Source organism: Mixophyes fleayi, chromosome 6 (genome assembly GCF_038048845.1).
Source record: "Mixophyes fleayi isolate aMixFle1 chromosome 6, aMixFle1.hap1, whole genome shotgun sequence".
Taxonomy (NCBI): domain Eukaryota; kingdom Metazoa; phylum Chordata; class Amphibia; order Anura; family Limnodynastidae; genus Mixophyes; species Mixophyes fleayi.
In genome coordinates, this window is record NC_134407.1 from 165,517,172 (window position 1) to 165,537,506 (window position 20,335).

Here is a 20,335-nt window from a genome sequence, read left to right on the forward strand (position 1 = left end):
CAGGTGCACTGATACTGATGTGTTGTTTACATGTAGAATGTTACAGGTGCACTGATACTGATGTGTTGTTTACAGGTAGAATGTCACAGGTGCACTGATACCGATGTGTTGTTTACAGGTAGAATGTCACAGGTGCACTGATACTGATGTGTTGTTTACAAGTATAATGTCACAGGTGCACTGATACTGATGTGTTGTTTACATGTAGAATGTCACAGGTCCACTGATACTGATGTGTTGTTTACATGTAGAATGTCACAGGTGCACTGATACTGATGTGTGTATTGCTTACAGGTATAATGTTACAGGTGCACTGATACTGATGTGTTGTTTACAGGTAAAATGTTATAGGTGCACTGATACTGGAATATTGTTTGCTGATGTAATGTTACAGGTGCACTGATACCAATGTGTTGTTTACAGGTAGAATGTTACAGGTGCACTGATACTTGAATGTTGTTTGCTGGTGTAATGTTACAGGTGCACTGCTACTGATGTGTTGTTTATATGTAGAATGTTACAGGTGCACTGATACTGATGTGTTGTTTACATGTAGAATGTTACAGGTGCACTGATACTGATGTGTTGTTTACAGGTAGAATGTTACAGGTGCACTGATACTGATGTGTTGTTTACAGGTAGAATGTTACAGGTGCACTGATACTGATGTGTTGTGCACAGGTAAAATGTTATAGGTGCACTGAGACTGGAATATTGTTTGATGGTGTAATGTTACAGGTGCACTGATACTGATGTGTTGTTTACATGTAGAATGTCACAGGTACACTGATACTGATGTGTTGTTTACAGGTAGAATGTTACAGGTGCACTTATACTGATGTGTTGTTTACAGGTAGAATGTTACAGGTGCACTGATACTGATGTGTTGTTTACAGGTAGAATGTTACAGGTGCACTGATACTGATGTGTTGTTTACAGGTAGAATGTTACAGGTGCACTTATACTGATGTGTTGTTTGCCTGTAGATTGTCACAGATGTTTTCCCAGTGTTGTTTTAAGGTGTTACAGGTGGTTGTGTACTGACACAATGTCAAATATGTACTGCTGCTGGTGCAGTCTTTACAAATGCCATTTTTCAAAGAAACACAAATATATTTTTGCTTGTAAGCTCATTTGTACAAGTAGAATATTATAGGAGAGCACACACTGCTGAAATGTTTACCAGTTATTATACTGGCGAGTACATACTGAAGTCATACTGCTACAGGTAAGCACATACCAAGGTAATATTTACACATTGTTACAGGTAAACACATACTAAAGTAATATTTACATTTATTTTTTTACAGGTAAACACATACACCAAGTCCATATACCAATATATGATATATAAATTGTAAATATAAAATCAGTATTAGGTACCCATTAACTGTAGAGTTAGTAGTAAAGCATTCATATTTTAAAGAGTATAAATTCTAAATACTAGAAAAACACAGATCTTAATGAATTAAAGCATATTCATTATTTTGGATTGCAAAAGAGGAAAATATGAACAATGAATAAATATATTTAGTGTGTATATATTAGATTGCAGTCCACCAATGTTACAGTACCAATGTTGATCATTTCATACAATTAAAAAACAAAGATTCAATCACACAACCAATTCAAGTCAATGCTTTTTGTTCTGTGAATTTCAAACCCATGGGTGGATTTTGGGCATATATATACAGATTGGGGTCATTTATAGCATTGATAAATTAATAGCAACATTTTTTTTTCTACATATATTGGACAATGCCCCCGTTTAATGTTTCTGTAGACACTTTACATAATATTTTGCCAATATTTATTCTTGGACTGAAATGCACATGTTGCAAAAGTAAATAACAAAAAGTAATAATAAATATGTTACTTGAAATTGTTGCCTACTAACTGTCCTTTTTATGCATTTCACTTTTTCATTTTTTTCTCCTAAAATACTGAATCTCATTAGGGTACATCAGGTCTTATTTTATTGTAGCTGTTACAAGTGTATTTTTTTGTAATAAATCACTCCTTTCATGCAAGAAGAAATTTGGTGGCCATCTTTTTCCTTACTTTTTTAATGAATCTTAATGATTTACAGTTTGGGAAGTGTCATGTGACTACCATGACAACCACAGTCACGTGACTTATGATGTGTAGTGAGCAGAGAGGCTATGGATTGTCCCTCTTCTCAGCATGCTCCTTCACCTCTTGATGCCCCTGCCCTCCTCCTTCCTCTGTCATCATGTACATTGAGGGAGGGCTCTAACTTGGATATCAGGTGACCTTCTCCTTGAGAAGGAACTTCAGTGCTGAAATGCAAATGTGTTCCAGCTGACTGTGTAGCAATGAAACTCCTCCACACTGAGATATTTTGCAAAGAGAATGCTAAGTTATAGGAGGACATTCTTGAAAAAAATACTCATGTTCATGTTAAACAGGTAAAGAGCTTGCTGGGTAAAAAATATTTGTATATGAAATTGCAGCATTACGTTTTTAAGTTTATTTGCACATATTCAGTCAGTTCTCCTATAAATGCAGTTTTTATAAGTGCAAAAGGTGACATGATAGTGTAAAATCTGACTTTTGTCCATGTAAAAATACTGCACTTGTACCATATATGCCCCTGGTTCATTCAGCTTCACTCATAAAACAAAGCCAAAATTATATTCACCCCCTATATTGCTGCATTAAACTATATACATGACCATTAAACAGACACATCACAAAACTTAAGCGATGCACCTCTGTATCTCTACTATAGCAGACTTCCAAGGGATAAATACTGTACATGCAACCACAGTAGGTCCAGTTTAAAGGATGGCAAAAGGAAGAACTGTAAAATGTAGCTACCACATCATAATAGTAGAGATGGTAATAGACTACTTCAAAGAACAACTCCGAACCATGGTGATAGAACACAGAACACCTCAGAACCATGGTGATAGATCAGAGAATACCGCATAATCATGGTGATAGATCACAGAACACCTCAGAACCATGGTGATAGAACACAGAACACCTCAGAACCATGGTGATAGATCAGAGAATACCGCAGAATCATGGTGATAGAACACAGAACACCTCAGAATCATGGTGATAGAACACAGAACACCTCAGAATCATGGTGATAGAACACAGAACACCTCAGAATCATGGTGATAGAACACAGAACACCTCAGAATCATGGTAATAGAACACCTCAGAACCATGGTAATAGATCAGAGAATACCGCAGAATCATGGTGATAGAACACAGAACACCTCAGAACCATGGAGATAGAACACAGAACACCTCAGAATCATGGTGATAGAACACAGAATACCTCAGAACCATGGTGATAGATCAGAGAATACCTCAGAACCATGGCGATAGATCACTGAACACCTCAGAACCACGGTGATAGATCACAGAACACCTCAGAATCATGGTGATAGATCAGAGAATACCGCAGAACCATGGCGATAGATCACTGATCACCTCAGAACCATGGTAATAGATCAGAGAATACCGCAGAACCATGGCGATAGATCACTGATCACCTCAGAACCATGGTGATAGATCAGACAATACCGCAGAACCATGGTGATAGATCACAGAACACCTCAGAACCATGGTGATAGATCACAGAACACCTCAGAACCATGGTGATAGATCACAGAACACCTCAGAACCATGGTGATAGATCACAGAACACCTCAGGACCATGGTGACAGATTACAGAACACTTCAGAACCACAGATGTGAGAAGGTCAGTTTTCACAGATATGCAGTTGCTGATGTAACTTTTGTTTGTCATTTCAGGGCATTAAGGAAGTACAGGGCTATGTTTTAATAGCACACAACCTGCTGAGTTACATCCCCTTGGAGAACTTACGCATTATCCGTGGAACACAGTTGTACCAGGAACGTTATGCCCTAGCTGTACTGTCCAACTCACAATCTGGAGGAAATGCTGGCCTGCGAGAACTGCGTATGAGGAGTCTCACAGGTAGGAAGAATATAAAGCAGTAGTAGGCAATAGGTTGCCCTAGCGCCGCATGCGGCCTTTGGGGCCTGCGCCTGCGCCCCGCAGCTCCTTCCTGCTTTATTGCCAGATTAGTTTTTTTTTATAGCTTTAACAATTGTTTAAAAGACCTGCTCATGTTTTACTACAGATATGTAGCTTTGATTAAATGTGTTGTTTTAACTTAATACTGAGATTAAGGGTAACTTGCAGCCCTTTTGAAGGCTAGAAAGCCACTCAGTGTGCCCCCGAAGTGTATCAGGTTGCCCATTATTTATATAGAGGCGTGTTTAATAAAATGGTGTATTGTGTACAAAGGTGCTGTAGCCCATGGCAACCCATATCAACCAATCAGATTGTAACCATTATTGTTGCGTGCAATTTAGAAAATTAAGACTCATCATTGGCTACTGTGGGTTACATGTCACCTTTAAAACAAGCCAAGTATTGTAGGTACATGACATGACAGCCCGTATTCTGTCCATAGATCTGCCTAAAGGACAGACCAGAAAAGTGATTTTACCATTTGTAGGTCTTAACTGTTATATTGAATTTTAATTTTTTTGAATTTTTTTTCTACTGTAAGGAAATCTATTGACAAAGTGCTATGTTTAAAATATTGCTGTAAAATCCAGTAATTTAAAGTGGAAATGACCATGGTTAACCATATTAGGAAATAGGTTGTGTAGCAATAGCTTATACACACCATTAAATGTTACTTGCCTAACACAGGAGGACGAGCAGTTATTTCTTAACAGGTTTAATAAATAAAGCATAGGACCCAGATTGCGTCCAACCATGTGTGTTGTAGGAAATAAGTTCAATTATATTATATTTAAGGACTCTCTTATAACTGTATCACTGCAGCCAAGTTTGCAAAAGCAGATATGGCTTCAATGTTTAAAAAGGAAACACAATTGGAAAAGGGAAATTATAGATCTGCAAATCTCACTTCTGTTGTGGGTAAATCAGTTGAAGATATTATAAGGGATATGAGTCTGAATATTTATATAGTGCCACCAAATCCAGCGGTGTACAGAGAATATTTGTCTTTTACATCAGTCACTACCCCATTGGAGCTTACAGTCTAAATTCCCTAACACACACAGACAGACACAGACTAAGGTTAATTTTGTCAGCAGTCACTTAACCTACCAAGTATGTTTTTGGAGTGTGGAAGGAGGTCAGAGCACCTGGAGGAAACCCACACAAACACGAGGAGAACATACAAACTCCACACAGATAAGGTCCTGATTGGGAATTGAACTCATGACCCCAGCGCTGTGTGTCACTGAGCAACCACGCTGCCCATTGCAGAAAATAATTGTCATTGTGGACATTAAATGAAATACAGTTGGGGAAAACAAAGCAGGTAAAGGATTAAGGAATATTAGTGGCCAAGATGCAGGAAAGAGAAGGATCACAGCCATTTCCTCTCCGCACAAGAACTTGTGCATCACCTGACAGAGATCTGGGGGTAAATGTATTATGCTGCGCTTTCTGTAACTTCAGGATATTCGGCGACTTCGCGTGGCAAGTTTTGCCCTTAAAGACAGTGCCGTTTTAAATTTAGCTGTCAAAGTTGCTGAATATCAGCAAGTTGCAGAAAGCACAGCATAATACATTTACCCCCTGGTCTTGTCCTGTACTTTTAATGAAGCCCATTTCCAGCTTCCAGTTGCACTAGGCAAAGAAGCCCATTCCTGGCTGCGCTTTGACCAATGTGAAAAAATAAGCGTTAAACACACAGAAGAGCCACATGTTTTAAAGTCAGGCCCAATATCCTCTCACTTTAATGATTCATTTAAGTCATGCAACATCTTCACCTGGAACTGCTTACTTATGGGTGTACTTTAGCTGCTGCAGAATCTCTTTTTCTGGTGACTATGGCTGGTTTCTCCTGAATGCTTACTTTGTATCATTACTGCGGGTAGTAGGCAGAGCGTTGACTCAGGATTCTGGGTTCAACTCAGGACAGCTGGGGAACGGATAATTCTTATCTGCAGATCACTCTCTGTGGCTCTTTGCCTCTTGGGACTCCCAGGTGGCAGTGTGTCCCCATATGAATCCAGGAGACTAGTCCTTCTGGGAGCCACTGTACTGCAGGTGTTACATACTCACATATTTTATCTTATTAAATATATATGTTTTAAAATACTCTTAATACATATTTACAATTCCTTTATGCAAACCCATTTGGCTCTGGAACATTAACCCTCCCGGCGCTGCAGTGCTCACATATTTGTATACATGTTTGCGCCCTCCACCATAGTGCCGGACATTAGCTCTTCCTGTGCTGCAGCAGACATCCTTAGCATATGGGGCATTAGGGTGATCCTGTCTCAAAGGGGTTCTTTTACTTTAAGTGCACTGGTTATCTATAGGGAGTAAATAGTAGAACTTCTAGAATAGGGTGAGTTTGTATCTGTGATTCTCTGTTGGCTACCCTATATTGGTGGTGCTGTCTATGAGACTCCGGGATTCCTGACCCACAAAGCAGACGAAAGAGTGTGTATAAGTGCCGAACTATAAGGCAATATATATACATCTCTAACTTTTATAGCAAAGTTAAAAAAAATTATTATAGCACAAAATGAGTTTAAACCAATTAAATTTTAAACTACAACTTTAGTAGATATCAAAATCTTATAAGTCAATGTATTAAATATGAAGAGATCTAAGATTCCATATAAAAAGCATTTGTATATAAATCCTCACTTATATAAAATATATTAAAATAAGGCAAGTGTATCAAAACAAAAGTCCCACAATATATGTGTATACAAGCTCAAAGAGAAAATTGATAAAAAGTCCTTTTGAATCTTTACAAAATCAGTAAGTAAGGAAAGCAGGTGCTCTATGACTGTCTTCTTAGAAGAAGTCCTGGGTTAGATCCTGCCAATAGGAGGTCAGTCGGTTTCCTCCATACAAATGGTGCAATCCCAGTTTTGGGGAGCAGAAGAACTCCTCAGCAAAGCTTCTGTTTAGCAAAGTGTCCTAGTCTAGAGCCCGATAGTCTCTTTCAGAGAGGCTGGAAATGTTCCCTGAATATCCACAGCTTGAATGTAGTGTCCATGTTGCCCTCTTTAGAGCAGTGGAAGTTCTGCTGATGTCCTTTCAGCATAGGTTTGTCCGTGTACTCTGTGAATGGAGAATGGAAACCTGTGGTGGCTTGGCCCGTTAGTACTCCATTCTGTGAGTGCCAATGTCCTTTTACTCTCATGATTTATTTAAGACATAAATGAATTATAAGCAAGTAAGATTTAAGAAGAAAATGTTAAAAGTTGAAATGAATGTAGCGGGGTGACCCTCAACTGGCAGTAGGGTGTCCTATGCAGGTTTTGTAGTTAGTATCTGAGCCTTTCATATTATTCAGTTGATGGAATTAGGTAAGTTTAACTGTTTGAAGTTCATGAGTTTCAAAATAAATGTTTCCACCATTGTGGAGTTAAAGCATAAGTAGTATTTTCTAGGTTTATCTTCATATTTTGATATTTTGACCTTGTTTATTTCCACAGAGATCCTGAAAGGTGGGGTGATCATGGAAAATAACACCCAGCTGTGCTTTCATGAAACCATCAAGTGGCGGGATATCCTGAGCCAAAACAACATCTTTGATAAGAGTGTGGTCCTGCATAATGGCAGCCGTCAATGTGAGCAAGCGGGGTTGGGAAGGAAGAGTAGTTTTAAAGTGTACCTGGTGTCTACTCACAATGTAGGCAGTCATTGTATGGTCTCAGCCATTGTTCATGAGTAAAAACCGGTAACATCACAGGTTAACCAATATTCTTGTTGCTAGGATGAAAAACTCAATCATTAGGCAGCCATTTTCATCATCATCATCATCACCATTTATTTATATAGCACCACTGATTCCACAGCACTGTACAGAGAACTCATTCACATCAGTCCCTGCCCCATTGGAGCTTACAGTCTAAATTCCCTAACATACACACAGAGAGAGAGAGAGAGAGAGAGACTAGGATCAATTTTTGATAGCAGCCAATTAACCTACCAGTATGGTTTTTGGAGTGTGGGAGGAATTGAACTCATGACCCTAGTGCTGTGAGGCAGAAGTGCTAACCACTACGCCACCGTGCTGCCCACAATTTTGAGTATTCAACCAGTATTTAGGATTATGTAACCAGTAACTTCACTGAGACAGTTCACAAAACAATTTTCATGTCACAAGGAACTAATACGTTCACTCAGGTATTTTATGAGGTACACATCAGAGGTGGCCATTATGTGGGCTCAACTAATATCCAGACCACTAGAGACTAGTGACATGACTGAGACACTTCTCATGAATCAGTGCCCAAGATGGCCGATTCCACTCCGTGTAGGCAATGGGTAAACTTCAGATGGGCTTCCACTCTGGTAGGAAGGAGAACAAATCCACCAATACACAGTAGTCATTAGGGCCCCTCATTATGGTTGCTAATAAGTAATTACTATTATCAAATATGGACCAACGGTAATCTTGTTATTTTGATTTAGACCAGCAAACGTATGATCTGTCCCGATAGAGATATATATACACATATATATATATATATATATATATATATATATATATATCTACACACACACATACTTGGAGCCACACCTTTGTTCTCATAGTACATAGAAATTAAATGCGTTTGTGAACTAAAAAATAAAGCAACATGAATTGATGACTCTCCTTTGTTTGTTTGTTCTGGAAGGTCCTCTGTGCTCCCCCAGCTGTAGCACCTTACCCTCAGGAATAGTCGGGTCATGTTGGGGAGAAGGAGTGGAGAACTGTCAGATTTGTAAGTATCGAGGATCATTTATGTCAATTACACTCTTTGAAGTAACAGACGTGAACATTCTGCTGAAGTTATTTGAGGGGCTTCCAGTGGGCTCCAAGACTATTGTCTCATCTAACTAACTCAACTAAAGGAAAGATTGGAAACGTTGGTTTGATTTTCCTTCATGACCGCTATCCATCCCACCAGCAAATTTACATTAATCATAAGGGCTTTTTTTTTCTCAATAAAATGATGCAACATGCACAAATATGCTGTAACCCACAGCAACTAGAAAATCACTGATTTATCAAATAAACCCTATTATGTATTAAGAGTATGTGAGCTTTCATGTCATTGAAAGAGATAGAGACATTGGAGACAAGGAAAGGTTTTAATGTATGTACAGTCATGGCCAGAAGTTTTGAGAATGGCACAAATATGATTTTTCTCAAAGTCTGCTGCCTCAGTTTTTATGATGGCAATTTGCATATACTCCAGAATGTCATGAAGAGTGATCATATGAATTGCAATTCATTTAAAAGTGCCTCTTTGCTATGACAATGAACTTTATCCCCAAAACAACATTACCACTGCATTTCAGCCCTGCCACAAGAAGACCAGCTGACATCAGGTCATCCAAGAACAGTTTGGTGACGAACAATGCCTTTTCCAGCATGATGGAGCACCTTGCCATAAGTGATCCAAAAGTGATAACTAAGTGGCTTGGGGATCAAAACATCGAAATTTTGGGTCCATGGCCAGGAAACTCCCCAGATCTTAATCCCATTGAGAACTTGTGGTGAATCCTCAAGAGGCAGGTGGAGAAACAAAAACCCACAAATTCTGACAAACTCCAAGCTTTGATTAGGCAAGAATGGGCGGCCATCAGTCACTATGTGATTCAGAAGTTGATTGACAGCATGCCAGGGCGAATTGCAGAGGTCTTGAAAAAGAAGGGTCAACACTGCAAATATTGACTCTTTGCATAAACTTAATGTAATTGTCAATAAAGGCCCTTGACACTTATGAATTGCTTTTAATTTTACTTCAGTATACCATAGCAACATCTGACAAAAAGGTCTAAAAACACTGAGGCAGCAAACTTTGAGACCAATATTTGTGTTATTCTCAAAACTTTTGCCCATGACTGTAGTTGGTATCGACTTGTGATGGTTTTTGTACTGTTTGGGACAACAGGGACTGATAAGGGAAGCCAAAAGTGTGTTTTCTCAAACATGTCCTGAAGAGAAGATAATGTAATGTTGTCTTTTATAGCAGAAGTTTGATTTAGCTATGTGATAGAAACTGTTGTGCCAGGCTCTGTTTGTGACCCGTTCTCTGCTCTCTGCTAGTGACCAGTATTATTTGCCAAAGCGGCTGCCAGAGGTGTAAAGGGAGACAATCCGCTGATTGCTGCCATGAGCAGTGTGCAGCTGGCTGTACTGGGCCTAAGAACTCGGACTGTCTGGTGAGAACACGTAAAAACATGTGTCTGTAACACTCCGTAATGCTTAACTCCCTCCTCTGTAATACCCATAGTGTCACCATGTCATGCTCTTTGTATTTGTTATTTATGTTTCACTCTTTAAGATAAGCCCTTTATGTGGAAGATTTACTGAAGATTCTAAAAAGGAAAAATGGAGGTATTGCTCATAGCAACCAATCAGATTCTAGCTATCAGTTATTTAGTACATTCTACAAAATGACAGCTAGAATCTGATTTGTTGCTATAGGCAACATCTCCATTTTTTTCAAACCCGTAGTTTAGTAAATATACTCCTTGGACTTTAAACATTTTGCTAATGTTTGGCCTATGACAGGAATGCATGTCACACAGATCAAAATGTCACCTCAAAATAAATGCTGTTATTATAGGAACATTCCTTTAATTAAATATACATAATAATAATAATAATAATAATAATAATAATAATACTAGTCATTGGAGCCTCACTTATTTCTTAGATAACTCATGACAATTAGAACTTTGAGACTGCCTTATTTCATGTTTTTTTGGCCTTTGTGTCAATGTACATTTGGGAATGTGACTTTGTCAAAACATGGTCTGTTTTCATTTGCGTATTCTTATTTCTACACTGATATATTTTTATTGACCAATTAAATTAAGTAATTGTAAACACACTCTAGAATGTGGTAAATAAAATAATGTATATATGCCCTAAAATGATACAAATTACATTTAAAGCATCTGTACAGATACACTATAAAATGTGTGCTCCTGTGTATGTGGATAGAGCATAATCTAACCAAAAGCTTATGCTTGCACATTTTTCTGGTTTGTAAATAACCCCCCTTTGTCCTATTGCTCATTTCTACCTAATAGAGAGCTGAAGGTAAATTACATTTTTCCTGGGAGCACAGGTCCCCCTGCCCCCCAGCCCAGCCTGTCCCTGGATAAAGGTCTCAAAGTCCTCATAGGGTGCTGATCAAGACATTCCTGTTATATAAGAACAAAGTAACTAAATCTGAGCAAATTTGTTAGTTTTATTATTTACAAATACAGTGATTTTTTTTTACAAATATCTCAGATTGGTGTATAATTTTTGGACATCTTAAATATATTCATGAATATTTTGTCCCAGTCTTCATTTGTGCAGGACACTTGTAATTCTGATCCCCATTGTCTTAGTATAGCTCATTTCTTTTCTTCGATGGGGGCCATGAGAGTTTTATACCATGAATATATACCTCCATTGTGGTTAAATGAGAAGTGTTTTAGACGTATGTTAGGGTTAGGGTTCAAGCTGTTAGAGTGGGAGTTGTGTGTTAGTGGTCCAGTGGACTTGTAAGTCACGAGTCAGGGTTTAGTATTTCCTGTATGCAGCAGAGGGACATAAGTGAGGAGCCCTCATATAGGTCCTATAGTTTAGTAATGAACAAGTTGTGCCAATTAGTTAGAGAAAGATTTGGGATTATGCTTGCAAGGGCAAGAGTGGAGAGATAGGCGTATGCAAGCTCCTAGAAGGTTTTTTCCATTTTGTCCCATGCTTCTAGAGTGTCCAATATGCTCCTTAGTGTGGTGGCACTCAGGGGTCTATACTTTTTGTCTAATCATAAAATATCTTCTAGAAAAAAGAATGAGAGGACAAATGCAGGGACTCTTTTCTATGGCAGCCAAATGCCATGTTTTATTGTGGAGAAGAGGTATGGGCTTATGGTATTTGGTTGCTTCCAATGATTGTCGATTAAGCATTTTGCTGCATTAAAGATCTGTGATACTAGTTTGTCTTCATACTCATGAGCACCTCCTAGGGAAAGACCCAGTAGAAACGTCCACGGCTCTTCCAGAGTGTATAGGGCGATGAATAACTTTGCTGAGAAGTGGAGAGACAAATTACATATTCTTTCTTTCTTTACAGGCCTGTCGTAATTTTAATGACAGCGGTATTTGTGAGCTGCACTGTCCACAACTGACCAAATATAATTCGGAGACATTCCAATCTGTCGTCAACGAGGATGGACGGTACACTTTTGGAGCAAGCTGCATCCGCAAATGTCCTTGTAAGAAGATCTCACTTACTCATGTGCTCTACATTCTGTTACTAGCATATGTCACCAGTACAAACTACAATGCTGCTTTCTCTGTGTTTGGCTGTATGTTGGCTTCTCATTCAGCATTAGGGCATAATACATGAGTTGTGTGAATACTCCTATAAACAATTGTGAAAGAGATCCTTATATTTATTACTCTCTGACATCATTAGTCATCAGAGATAACAATATATTTCACTACGGTGTCCATTTTTGGACATATCTTTTGCTTGCCAGAGTAACAAACATAATATAGTTCAAATTTATCTCAACCTGAGACTACACTGCCTAAAATACACTCAGCACCATCTCTGATCTGGTCTGGTCCTCCATATGCAGCACCACAGTGAAAACCTTCCTATTTCTTACTAACATATACCAAAACAATATAGTATAATAGGTATAACAAAACATAAACTACAAAATTGCAATACAAATATTCAAATTCTTGATCTGTTTGTCAATAAACTCTACCTTTGTATTTTAAGGAAAAAAACATAGGGCTAGATTTACTAAGCTGCGGGTTTGAAAAAGTGGAGATATTGCCTATAGCAACCAATCAGATTCTAGCTTTCATTTATTTAGTACTTTCTACAAAATGACAGCTAGAATCTGATTGGTTGTTATAAGCAGTGTCGGACTGGGACATAAAGGGCCCACCGGGAGAAGGCAGTGGTAGAGGCCCACTACAATGAGGTGTGGTCAACTGCAAGAGGGGGTTTGGTCAATCATTAAAGGGGATCTTGTCATCCCATGTACGACAACATATAGCATCATAGTGTGGTCTATAAAGAAAAACCGGACCTTGTAAACTATAAACTAGAAAAATGCCAAACAAGACAAAACATTAAAAAAAACAGACAACAGTGTGTATATATGGAAACCCTGTTTTCTATTACATTGTTGTAATGTGATACATGAACACATACATATAAATATATATTAATATGTATGGCTAGACAGAAAAAATCAGCTACCTTGCTTAGCAGGATATGAGACTCTTAATATAAAGCAGAACCAATTTCTTTAAAATAAATGGCAATATAATAACAGATTTCAACGTAGAGCTCTTTGTTTGTTGTAATTTAACCTATGGGCCCACAGTTATTTCAATAAGGAACACCCAATGATTGACCATGTGCACATTAGAATTATATTATTTCTAGAAATGATCATGACCTATATAGTACCAAGAATGGGTGTACTGATAAATGGGAGCTTAAGATGAAAGTGAAAGTATTGCATGTGTTTATAAAGGACCACAAACTACATAGGCATTATGACAGACAAGCTGCAGTAGTTCATAATTGCAGCACCCCAGTCTGCACTTTCTGTCCAATAATCACAGATTTTTCAGAAAGAAAGATAACAAGTTGATTGAGTTTCCACCAATAGTTGAAAAAATGCTCTGTTCTATGTATACACTCTTCTGTGGTTAATGTCAAGAAGCCTTTGTTCGATGGTAAATGAGGTTATTAACATCAGTGTAGAATGTGCCCCATAAATGTCTCAAGGTAATAACTCCTCACCCAACATGTGGGATTTTTTGTGTGAACTTCCCCGCACAGCTCATGTAGCAAATAGATAGGTTGATCTTAGTGTTCGTAACAGCACTTCACAGGACTGGGGATTCTACAGCTGCAACATTTCAGAACAGACTGCTGACAGTGCTCATCTGACAAGCTGGCAAACTCGCTGATATTGATGCTCTAATGAAAATGGCACAGAAATATCCGATGTATGTTTAGTGGCTGCAGCCGACAAAATAAACAGCCGGATAACTCCGCCCCACCAATGAAGAGGGCGGGGCTATCAGACACAGAGGCATCCCGGGGAATGGTCCGGTCCCCCGGTAGGCCAGCCCGACACTGGCTATAAGCAACATCCCCACTTTTTCAAACCCGCAGCTTAGTAAATCTAGCCCATAGAGTAACATATAAGATATTAGAAGGAATATTGGACTTGTTTGCCCTGTATAAAAGTATGTGGCACCTGGCCCTGTGCTTATGTGTATGTGTATATATATATATATATATATATATATATATATATATATATATATATATATATAATCTATAATATAAAAGCCTAGCGGCGTGTGTTAGTTTGTGTGTGGAAAAAACTAAACAAGCTGCAGCGCCACCTGCTGGGCGGAGTTATACTTTGACCTACTAAATTCTTAGCATTATCTACTATATAAATGCCTAGTGGCGTGTGTGGAAAAAAAAAAAACAAGCTGCAGCGCCACCTGCTGGGCAGAGTTATACACTGACCTATATATTTCTTGAAGGAGAAGTGACAGTTGGGAGTGGTTGGTGGTTGCCGGGGGTGACAGTGGGGAGTTTTTAACACCTTAAGTAGCTTGATGAAGGATGTGGCGATGGAGAAAAATGATGAGGTGGTGACATGTGGACAAAACCACGTTAAAAAAGGGCGCTTGCGTCGGGAAGTAATGCTCTTCCCCTGAGGATCCCTGGGCTAGGCCCAAATGCATGACAAGAACCTTTTTAACACCTTAAGTAGCTTGATTTGACTAGAATGCATGAGTATCATGCACGGGTTAACTTGTCTAATATATAAAAGTAAAAGCCTAGCGGTGTGTGTGTGTGGAAAAAACAGTTTTTTCAGAAAGGGCTCATCTAATTGACCTGAAATTTGGTATACTGACATTATTTGACAAAAAAATTATAATAGTGAAGTCAGTTAACTTCCATCATCCCCCCTTCCCCCCGTGGGAGGGATATTAAAGGCTAAATTTACGAGTTGCGGGCTCAAACTCTTGACCGTGTGGGTATTTATTTACCAGAGCCTGTGTTTGGTTATGGACAATTGTTAGTCGCATTTTCACGAGTACGGAGAAGCAGTGATGTGAAAGTGCAGGTTATGAATACTGTCCTTCAAGGAAGACTGATTGGGCACAGCGATAAGGTGTTTAGCAGAAACATTGTGTATCGAGAGGTTTTAGAACAGTAAGACGATGGAGATTAAGGATGTGGCGATGAAGATGAAGGATGAGGTGATGGAGAAGAATGATGAGGTGGTGACATGTGGACAAAACCACGTTAAAAAAGGGTGCTTACGTCGGGAAGTAACGCTCTTCCCCTGAGGAGGCCTGGCCTAGCCCCAAATGCATGACAAGAACCTTTTTAACACCTTAAGTAGCTTCATTTGACTAGAATGCATGAGTATCATGCACGGGTCAACTTGTATATATATATATATATATATATATATATATATATATATAGATATATATTATTAAAAAAAAAAATCCCATCATCATCATCACCATTTATTTATATAGCGCCACTGATTCCGCAGCGCTGTACAGAGAACTCATTCACATCAGTCCCTGCCCCATTGGAGCTTACAGTCTAAATTCCCTAATATACACACACACACACACACACAGACTAGGGTCAATTTTTGATAGCAGCCAATTCACCTACTAGTATGTTTTTGGAGTGTGGGAGGAAACCGGAGCACCCGGAGGAAACCAACGCAGACACGGGGAGAACATACAAACTCCACACAGATAAGGCCATGGTTGGGAATTGAACTCATGACCTCAGCGCTGTGAGGCAGAAGTGCTAACCAATTAGCCACCGTGCTGCCACAATAAGACCTATAACATACATCTTATGTCTTTTTTTCCTGTCATATAGATAACTACTTGTCTACTACCGAGGTTGGTTCTTGCACTCTCCTTTGCCCACAAAACAGTCAGGAGGTGATTGTGGGAGATGAGCAGAAGTGTGAAAAATGCACCAACCAGTGCAGCAAAGGTAATTACACTATGATGCAAGGATTTCTATTTACTCAAATGTCCAACCAGTGGTAATCGTTTCTTATGACCCATTAACTCCTCTTTCCTGCTGCACCGTCACTTTGTGATGTGTTCCCTTTTTCTCATCCTTGGGGACAGTCACAATCTAAAAAGATGTGACGTCACTGAACCATATGTTGTGTGTAATGGCTTCCACCAGTGTGTATAGGTGATGGGTGTAGTTGAAAGTGCACCGTTCTAGCTGTCTGTCTTTCTCCTTTAGTTTGTTATGGCCTAGGAATGAGCTTCTTGAAGATGGTCCCAACTGTTAATTCCACCAACATCCAGTATTTCCGAGGATGCACCAAAATCTTTGGGAACTTGGTATTCCTTTCCACATCCTTTCAGCGGTAAGTCACTACCTCTGTGAAAGTCTTGATGCTGATACAGTTCTTAAAGTGATATAAAGTAATCTTAGACTGTTTAAAGGAAAACAAGAGACACTCCAAAGGCTGTACCCCTTTTTCTGCAATAGACAGACTATGGACTAACTATATTTACATCCTGAAGCCGACACACACTGCAACACCCCTTGGTGAGTGCCCACTCTCGCTTTCAGGAGACGCTTCCGCTTTCAGGAGACGCTTCCAGAAAATAAAAGTGTTATATAGGGAGATTAAAAAAATTAAAGAGGATGCAATGCACAGTGCCAAAGTTAGATTAATAGTCCATCCTCTTACCACTTTATGACCACCTATGGTATTAAATTAAATTCAGCTTCATCTTGCTCCTGAAACCTATGTGCTTTGGCCGAATTGTGTCCTGGCCTTGGCCACATTGTGCTTCCTTAATGAAGCCCTATGCTTGTAACATTTATTGGAGTGTGTCTTGTGTTTTTTATTTATCCTTTTTAAGTGTCTAGGGACTGAATTTAACTGATTCGAGCTATCCTGTATACAGATATCACCTACTTTAAAACACAACATACACTAATTATTGGTGGTAGTCATTTCAGAGGCAATGTAAATGGCGACCTTGTTTATCACAACAAAAAAAGAGCGATTAGCATAATCCTGACAATGTCACAATATGTACTTAGCATATAATTATACTGATGGAGCAACATTTATTGCAACATTCAGCCTATTTTGCTCACCAAATAGATTGACTGAGATCACTCTTAAGAAGAATAATATCTGCCATCTGTGGCATGTTGTAACATTCTGTGAAATGTGAGGAATGAGTCAAAAATTGGCTACTACGACTGTAATTAAAGCTTAATTAAAAAATAATGTAAGCAGAGAGTCAAAATTGTAAACTTTAGTTGACTATTGGTTATGTTGATTGTTCATACATGGAATATTTTTGTGTAATATTAATTGACAATTTACATTAGCTCATCAGCCAGCTAAAGAAGAAAGTAACTCTCTTTTGTTTGTATTCCCCATATTGGGTTTTAATTGAACTTGCAGGAATTCGTCTGAAGGCATCACACCACTTACTGTGCAGGACATGGAAATCTTCAGAACCCTGGAGGAAATTACAGGTACTTAATGTAGATATTAATAGGTGATTTCTGTGATGGGAGCATTGTGTTAATCTATGTTTCTAATCAATTATTTACATTGGTTTTCAGACAGCACACTAGCTTAACAGAATATCATGTCACAATATCACATAAGGCAGATAATCATATTAAGGGTAAAGAACCATTACATTGACAAAAGGAATTCCATACTTGTGGTCACTTGTGAACTAGTAGAAACACAGTTGGGCAGAAGTATACGTTTTCCCCCAGTTGTACCTCGTGCGATTCCACCATTCTGCTTTTACATGTTGGTTAAAACATTACCTGAAATTTGTACTCCTGCTTAACCCTTCCTCTTTGTTCTGCTTCTTTGATCCTCATAACTCATAACACATACTTTAAATATATGCTCTCTGTCTGTGGACGGCCTCATTTCAACAGAGTAGTACAGAAATCTGTTTGCACTGCTCATTTCAAACCCAATGACGTCAGATTTGGGATGTGCATGAGGTGGTTGTCCGTAGACAAAGGAGTTACTACACATGGACAGGAGCTTTAGGAAAGGTAATAGATAGGAAAGGGGTTTTATTTGCAACCATAAAGGGGATTTTTTTTAAATTCCCCCAAAACAAAAAACTCCACAAAAACTCATATGACGTCACAAAGCAGGAAATAATTGCTTTTGTGCCTAAGTTTTACAGTTCATTAGTGACACCCACTGGGGCAATTGAAAATTTACCAGCATCATGACCATTTATTTATATAGTACCACCTATTCTGTGACGCTGTACAGAGAACTCACTCACATCAGTGCCTGCCCCATTGTAGCCTACAGTCTAAGTTCCCTAACACATACGCACAGACTAGGGTTAATTTTGTCCAATAAATTAAGCTACTAATATGGTTTGCGAGTGTGGGAGCAAAGCACAGCAATTGGACGAAACCACGCAAACAAGGGGAGAAAATACAAACTCTTTACAGATGAGGCCCTGGTTGGGATTTGAACTCATGAGGCCCTAGTGCTGTGAGGCAGAAGCGCTAACCACTGAGCCACTGTGCATAATACATAGCATGTTATTTGTCATCTAGATAGTGGCATAGATGTTAGATACTATTCCAGTAACAAAAGGAACAACATACACATACAATACCACTATAACCATGTTTCTGTAACATCATGCTCCATTATTTATCTGTGCTCTCTTTGTGTTGTAGGATATATATACATCGACTCTTGGCCTGAAGAACTCGACAATCTCAGCGTGTTTGAAAACTTGCTCGTAATCCGTGGGCGACTCCTTTATAAGTGAGCACAATTATTTTGACCTAATTTACATATATTAATCTAAAAATAACTATCCCCGAATATTCTAAAAAGTATAAATGTTCTGCTAGATTTTTCATTACAGGTTAAAATCAGCCAATTCAGGGTCTTCTTAAGTATATAATTGTATAATGTGTTTTTCAGTCCATAAGACATATGTTTTGCCCCATAAAAATGGTCTTCATCTTTGGGTCCAAATAGGTTGTTAAACCACTGGCATAATATATTAGCATGTGGTGTTTTAGGATCCTATCACATGCATTAATAAACACATGAAAAGTGCATTCAAATATAACATATTCATACCATTGCATTTGGAGATTTTAATGTTTTTGTTTAATTTTAGAATGCAGGACACCCTATTTCTCAAGCATTCAAATGCACTACTAGTACCATAGATTGTATTGGTATAAAAGAAACACATGAGAAGTTTGACAAAAGCATTAGTTTTCATCCATTTTCCTGGTGTATATGTGTGAATAAGCCCTAAATCTATTACTTTTTTTGATAGTTTCATGAGCGAGAGCATGTTATCACCATATAACTGCTATAGTTGAATTCTTACACTAGTCTCTATAATAGGATGTGGGCAAGCCAACAAAAGTATCATTAACACTGCTTCCTGGCTATATTAATTTTATTACAGCAGCAATCCCACATAGGTTAATTTTTTTTCCTTTAAATATTGTGTTAAGCTACTTTCAAGCATGTATCTTATAGTCATTTTTCTTAGCTGTCAACTTACAAATCATTATCTCCTTTTCAAAATCTTTCTAGAGGGCAGAAAGTATGGTTGCAAATCACACTAGGTTTACAGCTAACAGAATGCCACATATAGCCAGAGAGAAATGGATGTGGGGGGGTACAGTACACAGAGCTCAGTATGTATGTGTATGTAAGGTAATTTAGACTGTAAGCTTCAATGGGTCAGGGACTGATGTGAGTGTTCTCGGTACAGCGCTGCGGAATTAGTGGCTCTATATAAATAGCTGCTGATGATGATGATTATGTGCAGAATTATAAATCATTAATAGCAGCCTGACAGAACAAACCAAGGCAAAATGGCAAATACCAAGATTATTCTTATAGCTTGCCACAGTGATTTATGTTACAGAAGTGCAAAAATACACCTCCTGTAATGCAGGTGTTTTTGTGCAGGTGTGCCCAGTTTTATGTAACGTGAACATTTTACATTTAGAAATCTCTGTGTCTGTAGGATGCAAACTGTAGCATCTTGTAATAGGAGGAATTGGGGGGTTACTTGCTGATTACGGGCAAGATACGTGAATGCTTCTAGTTATGCACCCACATTCAAAAACACAATGCTTATTTAAATGAGATTCAGTGGGTGGAGAATGTGCATTCTGGGTGATGCTTCCTATTTAGTAAGGGATCATAG

General features: G+C 38.5%; 1 protein-coding gene across 2 annotated transcripts in view; it reads left to right on the forward strand.

Moving 5' to 3' along the window:
* ERBB2 (erb-b2 receptor tyrosine kinase 2) overlaps positions 1-20,335 on the forward strand; it is an 80,913-nt gene that overhangs the window by 38,050 nt on the left and 22,528 nt on the right. For both annotated transcript variants that reach the window (XM_075177079.1, XM_075177078.1), the window contains exons 3-11: positions 3,793-3,979; positions 7,513-7,647; positions 8,701-8,787; positions 10,119-10,234; positions 12,147-12,288; positions 15,984-16,103; positions 16,368-16,494; positions 17,557-17,630; positions 18,828-18,918. In XM_075177079.1, the coding sequence (XP_075033180.1) occupies positions 3,793-3,979; positions 7,513-7,647; positions 8,701-8,787; positions 10,119-10,234; positions 12,147-12,288; positions 15,984-16,103; positions 16,368-16,494; positions 17,557-17,630; positions 18,828-18,918 (1,079 nt within the window). The remainder of the gene's footprint in view (positions 1-3,792; positions 3,980-7,512; positions 7,648-8,700; positions 8,788-10,118; positions 10,235-12,146; positions 12,289-15,983; positions 16,104-16,367; positions 16,495-17,556; positions 17,631-18,827; positions 18,919-20,335) is intronic.